This window comes from Embiotoca jacksoni, unplaced genomic scaffold (genome assembly GCF_022577435.1).
Source record: "Embiotoca jacksoni isolate LCO1_2020_lvr unplaced genomic scaffold, fEmbJac1.0.p SCAF_11, whole genome shotgun sequence".
NCBI classification, from domain to species: domain Eukaryota; kingdom Metazoa; phylum Chordata; class Actinopteri; family Embiotocidae; genus Embiotoca; species Embiotoca jacksoni.
The window spans coordinates 5,028,822-5,046,693 of NW_027185241.1; the positions used below are offsets into that span (position 1 = coordinate 5,028,822).

Here is a 17,872-nt window from a genome sequence, read left to right on the forward strand (position 1 = left end):
TAAACCATGAATGAACCTCCCCCCATGCATGTGGTCCTGCAGAAAAACTCAACTCCCTGCCCGAGTGAGTCATAGAAACGACGTTACTGGAAACGACTGCGTGCATCGAGTGCGAGTCTCTACCAGAAGGAGGAACTTCATACTGAGACTGTGGACCAGCCTGCACCACGACCGAACTTCAAACTCCGTGCAACAACAAAAACGGGAGGCATCAGTCTCTTTTGTCTCGCATTGTCCGAAACGTTGCGCAAGTGAAACTGATATCCACCAAGGCGGCAGCCGATCTGTGGGATCCAGACTTCAAGAAAAATTACAAACGAGGAAAAGTAGAGATTTCAGCTCGTCAGAGTTTTGCAAGGAACAAAAGAAAACATGTCCAAACCAAATTACTCCGGCACGTATCATATGGTGGACCAGGATAATATGGACACCTACCTCGGAGCTTTAGGTACGATTGGTCTTTTTCTAATACTAACATATCACCAGATAGCTTATATTAATTTTCTTGTTTAACACATGTAAAACCCTCCTCCACGCAATAAATCTTTATTGCTTTTAATTTAATTTAATTTTATCCTCCTGTGTATGTTTATGGATGTCTTGCTATGAGGTAATCTTCAATGACGGATTTAATGATGCGGACCTTCTTTAATTTGCAGCAGTACATTAGTCTAATGAAATCACCACTTTGTCCTTTGAATGATCCCAGACCTCACTCACTCTCTCACAGCGTGTGTTCATCCTGGCTGCTCTGGGACAGACAAAGCTTCCCCTTCAGTAAAATAACAACCTTATCTCCCATGTAACATAAAGCTTCTGTCTTTTCTCAGATATTAATTTTGCCCTGAGGAAGATCGTATGTCTGTTGAACCCCACCAAAGAGATCAGCCATGATCCGGCCACAGGAGACATGAAAATCCGTACAATCACCACCTTCAAAAACTTCAACATGGATTTCACTATTGGAAAAGAATTTACTGAAGACCTGGGGCCAGTGGATGGCCGTACCTGTCAGGTGTGTGTTTTTCTGATAGTGCGAATTGACTTGTTTGGACTCGTACATACGCTTGATAAAACGTTAAATATGCAGTATTACTTGTTATACAAGTGTTGCTTTGTGTGTTTGAAGTCACCCCACATACTGCTGTGATTGTTTTGTGCTGTAACCACCGCCTGCTGATTAAATTCACAGCTGAGTGATGAAAGAAGTGAATGGAAAACTACTTACAAAACTATTCAGAAAACAGCACATGAACTCAAACAAGCAGTGTTATCTTAGTGTGTCCAAAACAAACAATTAAAAAACAAGGCCCAAGATAAGAAAAAGAAAAGAAAAAACTGCTAGTCTTCCTTTTGCACTGCACAAAGCCTCTTGTCAGTGTGTGTTTGATTGTGTGAGCTGCTTTACATAGTAATTGCACACCACTAACACAGCATCTCTGTGTCTCTGCAGACTACAGTGAGCTGGGAAGGAGACAAGCTGGTTTGTGACCAGCAAGGCGAGAAACAGGGACGGGGCTGGACGCACTGGCTGGAGGGTGACAAGCTGCATTTGGTGAGGATATATGGGTGGAGTGAAAAGAGGGGATAAAAGAGGCCAGAGCGAGCGTGACGGAACAAGGAAAACTAAAGCTCAATGATGCTGAATTTGATATGCTAAATGAGGAAGAACATGCAAATAAGAACGGGTTTGGAAGTCACACATTCTTTGCCTTATTCTGTGGCTGTCCCTGTTGTGTGATTTGTTGTGCATTTTTCTTCTTTTTTTATTAAAAGGTTTGTGGAGTTTTGTGCATGCCTCAGCGGAAAATGTATTTACCAACAAAGTTAGTCAAGCACAAAAGATTTCAGAAGAGTCTTGAAAGCACATCTTTGTAAAGTGCTACAGAACCTCTCAGGCACTCTTGCTCCAAATAATTGAAGCTTATGGATTATCTGTCAATGCTGATTAAGATTTTAAACAATCAGCATTGTTCCACTAAAAAGCTCTCGCAAGATTTGTAATACCTCTGTTGCAGGCAGGACAACACAAGGTGTTGTTAATGCTAAATTCAAGAGAGAATTGGGAAAGAAATGCCAACAAGGATGAAGACTTAAAATGGTGGATTTAAGAGGTTACACAAAGCAGGGGAACATACCAGCTAGAGGCTAATGAGGAGTATGTGAGGGGGAGCTAGAGGAAGACAGCTAAAAGATAATAAACAGTGAAAGGGTGGGAGATGGATTAGGAGGTCAAAGGATGAGGGGGGGGAAGAGGGGGAAGTGGGATTGTAATTTGGACACAGTCCCAGTTTTCTCTATAGCTCATTTAGCTCCTCTTTGATGTGTTAAACTGTCTTTTCCTCCTCCTCTCTGCAGGAGATGAGAGTTGAAGGAATCGTTGCCAAGCAAGTCTTCAAGAAAGCCAACTGAAGTCACTGGAAAAGTGTTTTAGTAAATGAATTTAAAGAAAACTAGTTGGTACGACAATTGAATCATGTTTACAGCATTTTTATTATAATCAACAATATTTTGATCACAATAAGTGAATATTTTTGAAAACACCATTCTGTACTTGTTCTGTCTCATGGTAATAATAGAGAGAAGAGAGCAGCAGAGCAAAATTACTTTGTAAACATTCCCTACTTATTTCCTCATATTGCACAATCTATCCTTACCATGTTATAAACAAATCATACATCTGTCATGTTTCACTTCTGTGTCTTCAATACATCACATCACACTTGAAGTTCTAAAATGTAACTAAGCTGATTTTTACAGTTTTATAAATATCAAAATTCATTGCTCAAAATTTGCATTACAGTGTACTTCAAAATATTTTTTTGGCTCAAAAGTTAACAATTCTCAACTGGAATAACTGACTGAAGTAGGAAAAATATAACCAGATATCTTTTAAAAGTATATTTGCAAGGTCACAGTTTATACTAAGGCTGGCCTTGTTTTTGTTACTGTCCAAACATGCAATGAAAAGTCCACAAGTCTCTCAAAACCTTTCTGACTTCGCCACCTCATCAGCCCAGAGACTATTTGTTCCTCCTAAATTAGGAAGTCTTTTAAAACAGGTTAAAACAGACTGATCAGATTAGGCTTTTTTACTCTAACTGATGTAAACTGCATTTGTTGGGGACTTTATTTTCTTCTTCAGATTAATATGCTTTAACATTATATATTTACAGCAGCATAATGAGAATTTGTATGAAGTTGATGTCTTCTTAATAATTTGACAAAAGAGGTTTACGGCACAAAGGAATACGATATTACATTATTATAAAAAAATATTTGTTATCCTCAAGTTTTTGTTAAGATTTGTTGACAGTAAAAAAAACAGTATAACATTTATCCTTACTAGAGACAACACTGAGCTGCAGTTAAAGACCACATACTATGCTGCCTTCTCCTGTGAAGCTCCTTTATTAAGACTGATTCACATCAAAGTGAAAAATTCAAGTAAAGAGCTGCATCAGTGGGTTTTTTTCAGCTGCTAGCTTTGTTGTACATGCAACACTGAAATATCACATTAGTTGAGCTGAAGTTCTTACAAAAGTCCTGCAGGTGGCAGCAAACCATCAGCCAACTTCATCTCACCTCTTTGGTATAAATAAATCCAGTTGAAGGGTCATAAAAATAGTTCCAGTATCTCCAGGTCAGTGAAGGACTGTCAGTACAACCCTATAACATGTACTCAGTTATGTCCCACACCACTCGTCCTCCTGTGGCTCCGAGTAGGACCTGAGGAGGTTGCCGGTGCAGCATCCTTCACTTCTATTGATGTGGATGGGTTCAACAAATGAAACAGAGACCTTCGGTGGAGTAATGGGATGGCTGCTGTCAAAGCTGTCTGTCATGCTGCAGTTGACCAGATCATCATCTGAGGGGGTGGACAATAAAATCAATATTCAGTGTGAGCAGAAGAGAAAGAAAACCCGGTTTGCAATTTGTGAGCCATGATGTCAATATTAATGGGGCTGAAAGCATTTATGTGAATGAAAGACTGATATAAAGTAGTATTAGATTAAGAAATCGTTTAAAGGATCAACATAAAGAGTTAAAGTAACGTGCTGGACAACTGTGAACAGCATCAAAGCTCTTTGGAATAATGCTATAAGTCTCTGTACTAAAGAGGAATTGATGCCATGTGCTGATAGTCCAAAATCTCTTTTTGGGGATTTAATTGATTTAAGATGACTGGTGAAAGCCATAGTATATACAACGTTATCATAATTTCTATCCCCAATATGTAAGAATCTGGATTTGCTATATTTTTCATCTCGTTAATCCAGGTCTTTTTCTTTTAATTTCTCACCTGCTTGTACAGCTTTCATTTTCAAATTTAGAAGAACCTACAGAAGTGTAAGACTAATAATATAAATGGCCTGATCACTGTAAAAACAAGACAAAGAGTCAAGCTTTTGGTTCTCTGATGCTGTATTTAGGCAGAGTGGTAGTTCGAGTTAAATGCAAACATCACCTAACAGGTAACAATGATGTTAATAATAATAGTGCATTTTAGCATCGCGTGTTGGCATCTTACCATTTGTTAATTAACACTAGACACAAAGTACCGCAGATGCTGATGGAAAAAGTTTTGCAGGTATCTGGTTGCAAACCAAAGTATTGGTCAAAATGAAACTTTGTTTGTTGATGGTGCTGAAGGGAAAGTCAGCAGATTTTATCATCTGAGAACAATGACTGTCATAGCAGTACATGATATTTCAGTCTGGACCACAGTGGTGGACTGATGAACCAACAGGCAGACAAAAAAAAAAGGGATGTTTTATCCACACATTTGCAGCTCTGCAAGAAATGTACATTTCTGTGCTTTTATTTTACATTTTTGTATTTCTAAATATATATATATATTTTGTATCTATAATTTAGAAACCTTTTATTGAATAGGTGTAGAAAACTATGAACTCTAAGTGCAATAGAGATTAATTACCTAGTTTAAAAAGAGATAATTTACACTCGTCCATGGTGCAGCTCTCTTGGCAGTGAGAAGACAGATCGGGTGGAGTGACAGCTCGTGCAGGAACCATCTCCACCAGAGAAACCGGATGTCTGGAGGGGACTGTTACACAAAGAAGACACCACAAACATGATTTAAAAAAAGATAAATCAACCTCAGGCGCACAAGCACATGTGATAATCATTAAAAAAAAAAAAAAAAAAAAGGTTGAATGAGGTGAAATGCACCAGAAAACAGTTCATGACATTTGTATTGATTGACCCTTAGGTGGCACTGCTTCTTCAAAACCAACCATGTGGTCGCATTTATTGTGCTCTACATGTTTTATCTGCTGCTGCACACTTTACTGTAATAAACCTTGTCCCATAAGTAAGGTGTAGAGAGCCTGTGCATGATGCTTACTATGCGCACAATTAAAGTCCAAAAGCCAAAGCCAAGAAGGTAGCAGGAAATAACTATTTTTATTATTACAAATTTATAAGAGGATAACAGCCTTACACACAGGTAGTCCGAGACCTAAACTCCCCCTTGGAGTACTACCCACAAGGGCCAGAACCTGTCCTAGTTAAATGACACCCCCTTGGGGCAGTGCACTAACACTGCACTGCAACTCACAATCATCACACCCATACAGGGCCCAACAGACAGTAGTGCAAATAAGGCACACTGAAATCTCTGCTATGCAAAGACACCTGCATTTTGAGGGCGACTGCGCGGTGACTTTTGAGTGGGTGAGCCTCGGTTCGTCCGCTCTTCACACCGTGCTGGGACTGTAATCCAGATATTTCAAAATCATTCACAATAAACAAAATACATAGGACGCGATAAAGAAACAAATAAATGCTAAATATAACCTAAAACTTCTTAACCGTCCCGGGGGGGGGGGGGGGGGGGGGGGGGTTTCAAGACCCTCACTTTGGCGCTGGTTTGGCCACGAACAGAGTCAGCTGCTGGGGAGGCCGCCGGCCCAGCGCAGTGAGGCACCTCCACAGACGGCTGGTGGAGCGGAATGCACACCTCGGATTTCCCCGCTATCTCTACCTCACCCTGCCTACCGCAGGAACCTTTCCCTACAGCCCGCTGTCTATTTCGCCGCCGGCAGCCCTGAACGGCATGCGAACGGCACCCACCCTCCGGGAAGTGAGTGTCGAACCGGCTTGCTCGGCTGGGTTTCTACCCGGTCACACACACACACACACACACCGAGCTCCGCTCCCCAGAGACAGACGCGCCTGTTCGCTCTGCCCGTTTGAATCCTCTGTTCCCTCACACGCTCCTTACAGGTGCGATCGCTCAGTAATCAGCGCAGGTGAACCCAGTCGCTCTAACTCACTCTTCCCTTGCTTAGCAGACAGCGTCTCTCACTGCAGTACATTCATCTGACAATACAATACGCCTACAGCGCAGCCTCTAATGTGTGTGGACGATTACGCATTTTCTTTCTGTACTTTGCATAGCCTACTCTGTACTACAACACAAATAATAGAAAACATTCTACCATCTCAGCTGTAATTGAAGTTGGTGACCGAGCCAAATAGATTGGTGGAATAGACAGGATTTAATTGTTATTCACTGTGTACGTTAGGTGTCGCTGTAGTAATATCTAATAGCTCGGGTACAGGCAGGTAAGAAGGTCACGATTCTTGTCAGGTGTTTGACCCCGGAAGGACTACGTTTTTTTTTGTTTGTTTGTTTGTTTTTTTTAAACCTGCGTGGCGCTGAAGTTTGTTTCCATATTCTGTAAATTGAGTGTGGATTTATCGCTGGAAACTGGAAATCTGTACACTGTGGAAAAATAAAATAAAAAAATGGAACATCACTCTGCAACCGAGGTAGCCGACTGCAGCGTGTTTAATCAACACGACGCACAGCTGGTTGTAACGTAAGATGACGTCAGTCAGAAGCGAAACGCGTCAGCCAGGTGAGGATAAAGGGAAAGGGAAGAAGCTGCAGCGCTTGTTTGCATTGATGGGTTAATCCTATCAAGTGACGTATCCCGTTCAGACAAAATTTAATACATACAAATAATCAGCTTGGAATTAAACTAAAGGTCTGAATAGATGACTGTTGATCTTAATAGATATGAATTGATCCATTCTTGGTGTATATGCTGTGGCGTTTTAAGTTTCCCTATAACACGTGTACATTGGATATTTAACCATAAATGGTTCTAAACTAGTTGTATCGCGATGTGAGCACTGTGAAACTTCTCCTTTTTAGCGGATGAATGTGAAAACAGCCTTATAGAGTCAGATTCTGCACAGACAGGCTTCTGTAACGCAACACGTAAAAAACTAAGTCACGTTACAATAAGAGATGACATCTTGAATTACTATCTACAGACCTCGGCAGATAGCTAAACTTTCATCATGACATGATATGGTGAAACATGTATTTTAATAATTTATGTTGAAATGATCCTTTGAAGATAAGTATATGCAGATGTTGATAAGAGTAAAATACAGACATGCTGTAATGAGATCAAAGACTGTTACTGGCAGTGGTTTCTCCGCCCTCGATGAACCTTATCAGTTTTTGTAAACTAAACCCAAATGACTAAAAGTACTATACTGACGGTGAAGCCCAGATTTCACAATCAGATTAAATGAACAACACCCAACGACAAATTTCATCTGTCAATTCCAGTATTGGCACATTTCTTCTCTGGAAAATACAGCAAATGTCAGCGAAATACACTGTCAGCCAAAACAATAAGTGATGTGACTGTGCTGCGTACGTAGGACCTGTTTCTCAGTATGAGTTAGCTGCTTGCGAAGTATGCGTCACATTGTACCAAATAACTGTGTCAAGTTGAATATGTACAGGATGTGGTTTCCCCATTCAGTTTGTCATCCGTGACAGTCAACAGCTCCTAATTTAACATGTCTTGAGTTACACCACTTCCTAAATATTCAGCTTTTCGGCAAAAGAACTACAGATATTATACCTTTTTTTTTTTTTCTTTTAACATGAATGAACTCTTAATTCATTTAGGCTTAATTCTAATTAGATAATCAGGTATGCAAATTAGATATGACCTTACTCACGAGTTTTTGTTTTTAATACACTGCAAGGAAACAGTGGGAGGGCATGTTTGAGAAATAAATTATGACCTTTAACTGTACGACTTCGAAGCAGACTGGTCTCAGTTGTGCCTCACAACATGAGTAGTTACAACCAGTGAGTAGGCATACTTTGTCGCTCCTGCAGTAACACTTTTTATGAGAACAAAAGCGTGAGGAAAAACAATGGTTACACACACCCACGCACTGCGATGCGTCGTACACACCTGCTTTCTGCCATTTGCGTTTTGTTCTCCGGAAGATGAGAACAAGCACAACGACGAGTATGGTCAGCACGAGTCCTGACCACAAGCCTGCCGGTAACACCCAATGACAATCTGATGAACAAAGAGAAAGAGACAGAGGGGGTTTTAGAGGCACCCGAATACATTTGAATGATGTCTGATGACGCAAGCGTTTTATTTCATGAGTTTATGACAACTTCTGGGAAATGGAAAGTGGAAGTGAGAGATTACTGACTACTGCGCCTGTTTCCTCATTAATAATCCAAGCAAGACACAACTCTGTCTACCTGACTAAAAGGACAAACAGACTATAATGAAAAGAAACATTTATTTCAGTTTCTGTTTCATTTGGTCATTGATAAATTGAAAATCACAGGATATAGACCTGAAGCACACCCTTATTGGTAACACTGACATTTATACGTGGTTTATAACACACTGTGATCTCGTAATCCAAGATTTTGTTACATAATTGAACTGTTAATTAATGAGTCAATAATTATAACTTCTTTAATGAAGCACCTGACATATAAACAGCAAACAATAGCTGCATGTTAACACTGCACTGTAGCTGTATGGTTACAGAAATTTAAAAAAAAAAATCCATGTTATATAATATGTGCTACAAACTATTAATAAGTAGGTCTAAAAGTGGATGAATGCGATCAGCGCATAATTATATTTAACTGCATCTGTTATTATATTGACAAGTGTTCGTTAACTGTCTGTACAGCATCCACTTCTTAAGAGAAGTTATAGCTGTGTGGCAATGTTTTAATACATTAGGATGGTATGAAGTGTTACATTTGATAAATGTTTTTGATTATATTCTCTTTACTTATGATAAGGCGGAGATAAAATAGTCTCCGCAATTATCTCCTCAGCAGCTTAGAATAACATTTCATGTTATGGAAAAGGTTTTTCTCATGAACATGACATCTCGTGAACAACTTGAAGGAACTTCTTCAAATTTGGCACAAGCTCTCACTTAGACTCAAGGATGACCTGATTAGAATTAGGTCATTCTAGCAGAGTGCTATCGGAAAGTGTAGATTTTGGCGCTGTGGAGGACTACGACAACAACAGTCCACGGACAGAAGCCGAAATAAACTGTCCGCATGCCGGCAGTTGTTAAGTCGTTACCATAGCAACCCATGCAGATAAGTTGATGATGTCTGGACACACCAAATCCGATCTGTTTACTTGTAAATAGCGGTGCAGACAGTCAGCCCTAAAGATCTGAGAAAGAAGTCCGATTTGCCTGCAGTCTGATCACAGCCTTGGATGTCTTCCCTGAAACTGTGGTGATTGGATAGATTTTCTATGCTGTTGGGTTGAAATAAATATTTCTAGCTCCTTTGAATCAACATCCATCGAAAAACCGTTTCTCACAGTCATACTGTGTGAAAAATATGTAGACAAAACAAGAAAAGCATAGATATGCAACATGTGTTTCCCTACGTATCTGATCGGATTTAAATGAGTTAACTATTTCAAACACACCAACTCGTTAAAAATAAAATTACTGCCTTTTAAAATGTACTGAAATTGAACTCTGGAAACCTTTAGTAAATCCCACCCAGTGTCACCCTTTTCTCCTGGACCCTGGTAAACAAAATTCACCCTACTCGCCTTTAACCTTTTGTTACTACTGGATTGTCAGTGTCTGTATGCATCCATGAATACTTTAGGTAGATGTATTCTCTAAAGGTGAATTTACTCTTTTTAGCCAGAGACGCATACTAATCGCAACAAACCCTTTACACTGCTCTTTTCACACAAAATGATTTCCTTTCCGTTCTACTTCCCCTCTTCATAATTGATCATGTGACAGATAAGAACATAAGGTCAACAGGAACTCCGACTCACTCAGTTTGAGAGCATCTGCTAAAATGCTGAAGCTCCTTTTTTTTTTTTTTTTCTTTTTTTTAATCTTAAAACAAATGTGGAATTATAGCTGAAAGTTAAAAGTGGAGACCTACGAGATTTGAAGTTCCCACAGGCGACATCACTTGTTGTGGTTCCTGCAGTTTTCAGCTTTCTTCCATAATCGTCACATCTGAAAGCAACATATGAAGATAAAAATGAATGTTTAAGATTTTTACTCATTAAAGTTAGGGTTTTTATTTCGGTATGTTTGTCCCACTAAAAGCCAGTGAAAGGAATTGAAGCTCCAGAAACTGTTAATGTAGCATTCCTGCAGTGTGGAAATAAATGTAGTTACAGTAGGTGAGAAGTGGGACGTCGGCTGTTTCGAGTTTGTAGACTTAAGACTGAAACTAAAGTAATTCATGCTGTGTGCCGATGGATGACTAATTCACTCGCATCCTAAGTTTCACATGCAGTTCACAATCCTTCAGCTTTAATAATAATAATGACGACTAATAGTGGAAACAGTCTTGCCTGGTGTGTGCTTTACAGGGCGAGTGGAAATCTGTCACGTTGCTGAAGGTCCCCTCTTCACACGGAGCGCACACCGTGTTATTCGTGCGAGTGGCTGTGTGAAAGAGGCGAAGCGTGGAGTCACTTCAGTTGCCAGTTTTTGACAAAATGTGGAAATCTTTCTTGAGAACATGATCAGTTATTGTGAACTTTTAGGCCTACCTTGAAACTTGACTCCTTCACCCGGAGGGCAGACAGCTACTCGCTGGCAGTAGTCACAGTTATTGTTAATACAGTAGAAACCTGACATACACTCACACACTGCGTTGTTTGTATCTGTGCAGTCAATTACTTTCTTCTCGTTGTTACCTGAAAGAGTGAAAAGGAGAACTTTTGTTGATTTTCTTTCTTTTCTTTTTTTTTGTCTTTGTGTAGATGCGTTTGGTGGTGGTGTGTGTACCTGTGTGATAGTTGGGGAGGGTGTTAGGTTACAACTAAATCTAAGTGGACTTAATTTGAGAGTAAATGACCAGTTTAAACTCCTCAACACACAGTTTCCCTCTTCTTCTAAATATTTTCACACTGTAAATCATTTTAAACTGTAAAACTTTAACGTTCCCCCCGCTGCCTTGTGAACAGAACGAAACTCTGAGTTGTTTAAGTGAAACTGTGCTCAGCTCTCTGGACTATACAATGAGTTAAAAATGGAAAAGAGGAAGATGGCTGTACGAAGGCAGCGGGACGAGAAGGAGTTGTGTTTATGTTTTGCACGTGCATATATTATATATCTTTCTGCTGCCTTTTAAATGTATTAGTAGCACAATAAACTGAAGAACAAGGTATTCAATAGTGCTTTGTGCTTTATGCTTTATGCTGATGTAATGGATGCAGTGTCCATGTGTCTTTGTTTTATGGTTTTGTAAAATGAAGTGTGACATCTCAAGGTGCTATCCTTCAATATTGAGCGCTGTATGTTCATGTGTGTGACTCACTGGAACTACAGATCTTGCAGACGTGGCAGCTTAGCAGGTGATTTTTTGTGGCTGTGAAGAACCCATGTCCACATTTGACACAGTCTGTTGGCTTTGTAGCATCACACTCGGTTTTTATGTAGGTTCCTGATGAGAGTTGGAAAAAACAAAACAAAGATACTGTGTATTGCAGTAAGTGTTAAATACAGTATGTGAGGAAGGTTGTGCTTTGCAGAGCCCTATAAAGAAGTTTGTGAAGCAGAGAGAAATAAATATTAGTCATTGAAACTTTGTGACTGACCTGCAGGACAGCGATCGCAGCATCTTCCATCTTTACTGATGTACTTGTCCTCATTTGTGCAACTTATCCCAGCCATTTTCTAGCCCATTCGATAGCAGTCCTCCACCCGTGTGTAAGGTATCAAAGTTCCGTCTTCCTGATTCTGCTCGTAACCTTTAAAATCACGGCTGTTAGAGTTGTCGTACCTCACAGGGCCCCTCTTTCTCTGACACTCACTCACATTCTTCTGCCTCCGCTCTCTTTCTGATGTCTGATAAGCCTGTGACGACAGATTTGTTTCCCCTCCTCTCTCTGTCTTCTTATGTCTTTTCTAATCCTACACAGTGGAAAACCCCAGTGTCCCTCATCTGCTGTTTTTCCCTTTGTCTCTCTTTCTCTTTCTCTGTCTCCGTCTCTGGCTCTCCTCATTTCCTTCCTGTCCTAGCCCCTTTCACTGTGATGTAAAGCTCTGCATGTGTTTCCGCAACTACGGGACCAAAAGGCTGATTTTCTGGCAGTCAAACTCCACAAAGCAGAGCAGCACAATGAGCTATTTCCTTTCTCCATTACACCCTTTCCTTTCCCTCCATCTCCATTGTTTCGCGCAGAACCTTCGAACCCAGGAATACTGCTGGGCTAAAACTGCAAAGACATTTTGTATTTGATCCGCAAATTTTTTTTGGCTCAGTTTGTCTTCCCGTTACAATACTTACCCACAGCCACTCCCTTGTTACTGCAAACATATAAAAAACAAGCTGAAAATAGATTTATAAATGCTTACCGATGCAAAATGAGAGTGAGAGAGGAAGAGGGGCAGCAGGAAGAGACTTAAGAGAGATAGAAATATGTTATTAAGAAAAGGAGAAGGGGAGATGTTGAGTTAGTTGGAGACGAGATTTGATCGGACCACAATGTTAAGATTAAGGTGGGTTTGGATTTTTGCATATTTATTAACAGATGATTGCTACATCATGCTGGTTTGCATGAGACAGATGTTGACGATGTTAATCTGCTCATTACACTCTGATTTGTTCTTTTTGTGTGTCTGACTCTCACATTAAATTATATAATTAATTTTTTCTTAACTCTATTTTGTTTCCCCCTTTAATTTTTTTTAATTTTCCATACCGTACCTCCCCTCAGTCTCCTGCTTGTCCTGCTCTCCCACTCAGCCTGCTTGATGCTGCTGGGATGGGTGGAGTCTCCGGGTTATCCCACTGGATACTTGCCTCATGCTAGTCTGAACTGGAGCAGGTGTGCCCCCAAAGGTCACACCCTGTCCCTCCGGCTCGTCCACCTGGACCTTGAGGACAGCCAGGACTGTGAGAATGATGCAGTGAAGGTCAGGGGTCAGAAGGAACTTCGAATGCTCCCACTTTAAAAAGTCAAGTTTACTAATTGATGCCAGTACCATTATTATTATACCTTCTACAACACAATTTTCTGATTTGGTCTCATCTTTTTTCCCCAGGTTTTTTCAAATGGAAACCTGATGTCCGTTCTGTGCGGTAAAAGGAAGTTTGCAGAGCTTGAGTCCGCTGTGAACCCCTCGCTCCTCTCCTCCCCAGGCGGCTGCCTCTCCCTTGAGTTCCACTCTGACTACTCAAACACCAAGAGACACACCGGTTTTAGAGGCTTTTATACCATCCAAGGTAAGAAATAGAAGAGGAAAAACCAGTAAAAACAACACTTTTTTGAGAATTTGTCCCCATTTTATTCTTCCACACTCCCCAGGCGATCTCAGCTTGTACATAATTTTGTCAAAATATTTTACCAGTCATATTTCTAGACAACAAATCATAATGGCTGCATTTTATAGCTGCTAAAGATGACGTGGAAACAGTTCACATATTTAATGTTTAAACTTTGTTTTTACTGATTTATTTTTTTTTTTTTTTTTAAGGCAAAGTGGCACATTTAAAATCTGTTGAGATAATCAAGTGACAAGAGATCTGGTTGTTGTTGATGTTTCATAAAATGTTACAGCATAATGGCTACAGTAGGTTTATACAGTCATTCAAATGTCTACTAAATGTAATAATCTCTTCTAAAAAAATGTCCTCCGTCAGACTTCAACGAATGTGAGGACGACCCAGACAACAAATGCACCCAGTTCTGTCACAACTTCATCGGAGGGTACCACTGCTCCTGCCACCATGGTTACCACCTGGCCAAGGACAAACACACTTGCACTGGTACAAATAATCTCTTTACACAGTAAACGGTGCACAGAATGAGGAGCTAACACATCAAGTGGGAACGAAACTAAAAGATGAAGTGAAAATGGGAAAATAGAGGAAGTAGAAGTAGTTGGCAGGGGAGGAGGGAGAAAACAGGAGGAAGAGAGGAGAATGAAATGAGAAGCAGACTGATTGTGTAAATCGTATGATTATGTTGATTAAAATGATGATGATGATGGTGGTGGTGGTGGTGGTGGTGGTGGTGGTGATAATGACCTCTTGTCTTGAACCCAGTGAGATGCTCTGAGGATCTGTCAGGCCTGACCAGAGGGGACATATCCAGTCCTTCCTGGCCTCATTCATATGCAGAGAACGCCAACTGTCAGTACACCCTATTTGTGGAGGCCGACCAGCAGCTGGAGCTGCACTTCTCTGATGTTTTCGATGTGGAGCAGAGCCCTGATGATCAATGCATAGATTCACTGAGGGTAAGTGTTGAGTCAGAGTATGTAAATACCTCATGAAGATGTGTTTTTTTTTTCTAAAACTTTTAACTTTAATTAGGAGGAAACCAAGAGGAAGTTCAGACTGAAGTGTTGAAAGCATGGATTTTGGACATTTTATTGTCTTTTTGTGTTATTTTATTTTCAACCTCCTTTTGAACATGTGCATTCCCCTGTCTTGCAACATTAAACTGAAGATGTGGAACTGAAAATGAGGCTGGGTAATATTTTTTCAACAGTGCAAAGTTGTCATCAAGGAAAACTGTCACTCCTTTAACAAATCTTAATATGACACATATTCGGCTTTGTTTGCAATTTGTTCTCTGCCTAATCACATTTCTTTTATTTCTTAGTTTTGATGTCTTCAGTTTTGTTCTACACTTAAAGAAAAACTCATGAATGAGTCAATGTGTCCAAACCTTTGGTACTGTACATCTGGATGCTTCATCAGAGGGAGCAGAGCAGAGAGGATGTCTGGAAACTTACATTTGTTGATGTTTCTCGTGTTGTTTTGTTTGCAGATTGAGACTCCCTCTGGGACTCTGGGGCCATTCTGTGGCCACACCCCTCCTCCTTCTCCCCTTCTCACTCACTCTAATGACGTCCAGATCCGCTTCACCACTGATGGCTTTGGCACCAACAAAGGCTTCTCTTTCCACTTCAAGACAAGAGGTACAGCAGTGAGACACAATAGGAAAAAGTATTTGTAAAGAAGTTTGTTGAAAATCATCCTAATTGTTATTCTCATATGTGAAATGCAGACAGGATCTGTCCCGGAGTGGTGACGTCATACTCCACCATGAATCCTCAGAAACCAGAGTATAATCGGGGTCAAACAGTGACAGTCACTTGTGACGTTGGTTATTTTGTGAATACTGTGAGTGCACGGAGAACAACACCTTTTACATTCAATGTAAAGGTCTAAGCCACTGTTAAGTTAATATAAATCTTCCTTTTGCAAAGTAGAACAACACCCAGACCCTGTCATCAAAGTATGAGACGACCTGCCTGAGCACAGGCACGTGGAGGCCCAGTTACACCTGTGAACGTGAGACTTTAACCTGTTTTTAACCAGTTTTCTTATACGTTTGGGATTTCTTTTTTTACGAGTTCTTTCATAATAATCTTTTTTACACATTCTCATCAATAGCTGTGGACTGCGGTCGTCCTGACATCCCTAAAGATGGCATCCTTCAGCTGGTGGGCTCAGAAGACCTGCACACTCAGTATAAAGACCAGATCCAGTTTAGTTGCAGTTCAAATTACTACACACTGGAAGGAGACGGTGAGCATAGAAAACATATTTGCATCCCTCTTCTGGTTTATGTGATCTGTTATTGTTTTACCCGATGTGCTCTCTTCATTCTTTAAGACACATACACTTGCAGTGCCAGTGGTGAATGGGTTTCAGTCAGCGTCGGGACAGAGATGCCAAAATGCATTGCAGGTAGGGTATTAAATGTATTTCTTCTACTTTTAATTGTCATTCATTCGGAGATTTGACTCTGTTTGTAACTTTGTGTGTATTTCAGTGTGCGGGATGCCTGACAAATTCATTGCAAGTGCTGGCAGAATTTTGGGAGGTGAAAATGCCAGACTGGGGGAAATACCCTGGCATCTTCTGATCAGACATCCCAATAGAGGTGGTGCGTCGCTGATAAGTGGCCGATGGGCTGTCACAGCAGCTCATGTTGTGGATGGGGTTGAGGAGACCTCTTTGTCCCTCTTTGGTGGGCTGATAGATGGAAAGAAATCTAACGAGCCGGATGTAACTGTCATGAATAGTGAGAGGATCATAATTCATCCCAGCTACAGCAAAGGGATTCCTTCAGATCAACAAACTAATTATGACAATGATATTGCTCTCATAAAGTTCACTTCCAGAGTTAACTTTAGTCCAAACCTTCTTCCCATCTGTCTGCCACAGGCAAACAGGGCCGTGATGGAAAATGAACAAGGCACAGTGTCAGGCTGGGGGATGACAGAGCACCGGTATAAATCAAATTTGCTAAAATATGCTCACATTGCAGCCTACTCCCTCAATAACTGTAGGCAGACACCAACCATGGCACCTAACCAACCCATGACTTTCACCGACAACATGTTCTGTGCTGGAGCTAGCGGAAAGGATAGTTGCACTGGAGACAGTGGAGGCCCTTTTGTTTTGCCCATGTTGTCTGCTGGCAGAGGGCCTTTCTACCTGAACGGGATTGTGTCCTGGGGCTCCCCCTGTCGGCAGGGGGGCAACAAAGGTTTTTACACCAGGGTGGAGAAGTATGTAGAGTGGATTAAAAACACAATCGAGTCATTAGAAAAGTCTTAGATAGAGAAGAGATGAAGGATAAAAGAATCTGCTCTTAATCACAGTAACATAATCCATTTCAGGACTGATTCAGATCTCTAAAATAACAATGCTAATTAAAATATAGACTATAATCTTGTACTCAAAACATGAATAACACAATGACAATAATTTTGTATTAAAGGAAATTTTGCAAATGAACTGCAGATTATGTGTTTTTAATCATTAACAGTTTAGACACAAAACACATGTTTTCTTTCAGGGCCATCGTGAACTCTCAACTCTTGCACAACCTGTTAATTTGGCTCGGTGTTGTAGGTGATAACACAATATTTATAGATCAAGCCAATAAAGCAGCTTTTATGAAAACATTTTTCTGAACAACAAAAACAGTATATTTTCTGTGAATTGACAGCCACACTGCGAATAGCTGTTTGGAATTAATATCACAATATTGAAACTTATATGAAACTTAACTTGTATGCAAAAACACAAATGATTTTCAGTGCAGTGTGTCACTACTATACACTGCAGACAAACAAAAGTGTTCTCGGTTCTCACATTAAAACTTCAGAAACTCTATTTCTGTTCTGTATTAAATTTCAATTTGCTCGTCATTAAAACGAAACAAAACAATCAATTAAAACAACACACCATCACTTATTTTCTTGAATAGTAAAAAAAACCTGTTGGTAAAAAAAAAAATGGTGAAATATGTCAACCAGTGTTTTGTCCCAGCCAACAGTTTACAGCATAAACATTTTCTTAAAACAGTTTTTTTTTTTTAATCATGGAGAACTAAAGGAACCAGAAAATGTTCATGTTTAAGACACTGGAATCCGAACATTTTGGCATTTTTTTCATTAATTAGGTCAGTCAATCTCTTCAAAAATATACCACTGATATCACTTCGTCATGTGAGGTTGCAACTTTTGCAGAACAAATAATGCTCTCCTACCACTTGTGTAAATGTCTTAAACA

General features: G+C 40.2%; 3 protein-coding genes across 4 annotated transcripts; 2 read left to right on the forward strand and 1 right to left on the reverse strand.

The window, feature by feature from the left end:
- The first annotated feature begins 7 nt into the window (after nt 1-7).
- Nucleotides 8-2,684, forward strand: rbp5 (retinol binding protein 1a, cellular). Its single transcript, XM_069142488.1, has 4 exons — nt 8-448; nt 831-1,015; nt 1,454-1,555; nt 2,359-2,684. Exons 1-4 carry the CDS (start codon nt 373-375, stop codon nt 2,410-2,412), a joined length of 417 nt encoding a protein of 138 aa, XP_068998589.1. The 5' UTR covers nt 8-372; the 3' UTR covers nt 2,413-2,684.
- LOC138194066 (tumor necrosis factor receptor superfamily member 5) lies at nt 2,475-12,585 on the reverse strand. Its single transcript, XM_069142486.1, has 8 exons — nt 11,928-12,585; nt 11,648-11,773; nt 10,878-11,024; nt 10,677-10,770; nt 10,256-10,332; nt 8,256-8,366; nt 4,940-5,068; nt 2,475-3,868 (listed from the first exon to the last, which is right to left on the reverse strand). The coding sequence occupies exons 1-8, from the start codon at nt 12,001-12,003 to the stop codon at nt 3,687-3,689; spliced, it is 942 nt and encodes a 313-aa protein (XP_068998587.1). The 5' UTR covers nt 12,004-12,585; the 3' UTR covers nt 2,475-3,686.
- c1s.2 (complement component 1, s subcomponent .2) lies at nt 6,872-17,856 on the forward strand. 2 transcript variants are annotated; one of them, XM_069142485.1, is made up of 11 exons: nt 6,872-6,887; nt 13,050-13,248; nt 13,378-13,558; nt 13,976-14,101; nt 14,381-14,574; nt 15,111-15,261; nt 15,351-15,466; nt 15,556-15,637; nt 15,740-15,874; nt 15,962-16,036; nt 16,122-17,856. In XM_069142485.1, the coding sequence occupies exons 2-11, from the start codon at nt 13,087-13,089 to the stop codon at nt 16,910-16,912; spliced, it is 2,013 nt and encodes a 670-aa protein (XP_068998586.1). In that variant the 5' UTR covers nt 6,872-6,887; nt 13,050-13,086; the 3' UTR covers nt 16,913-17,856. The 2 variants fall into 2 exon arrangements, with proteins under 2 accessions (XP_068998586.1, XP_068998585.1); XM_069142484.1 differs by lacking the exon at nt 6,872-6,887 and adding an exon at nt 12,696-12,831.
- The last annotated feature ends 16 nt before the right edge of the window (nt 17,857-17,872 follow it).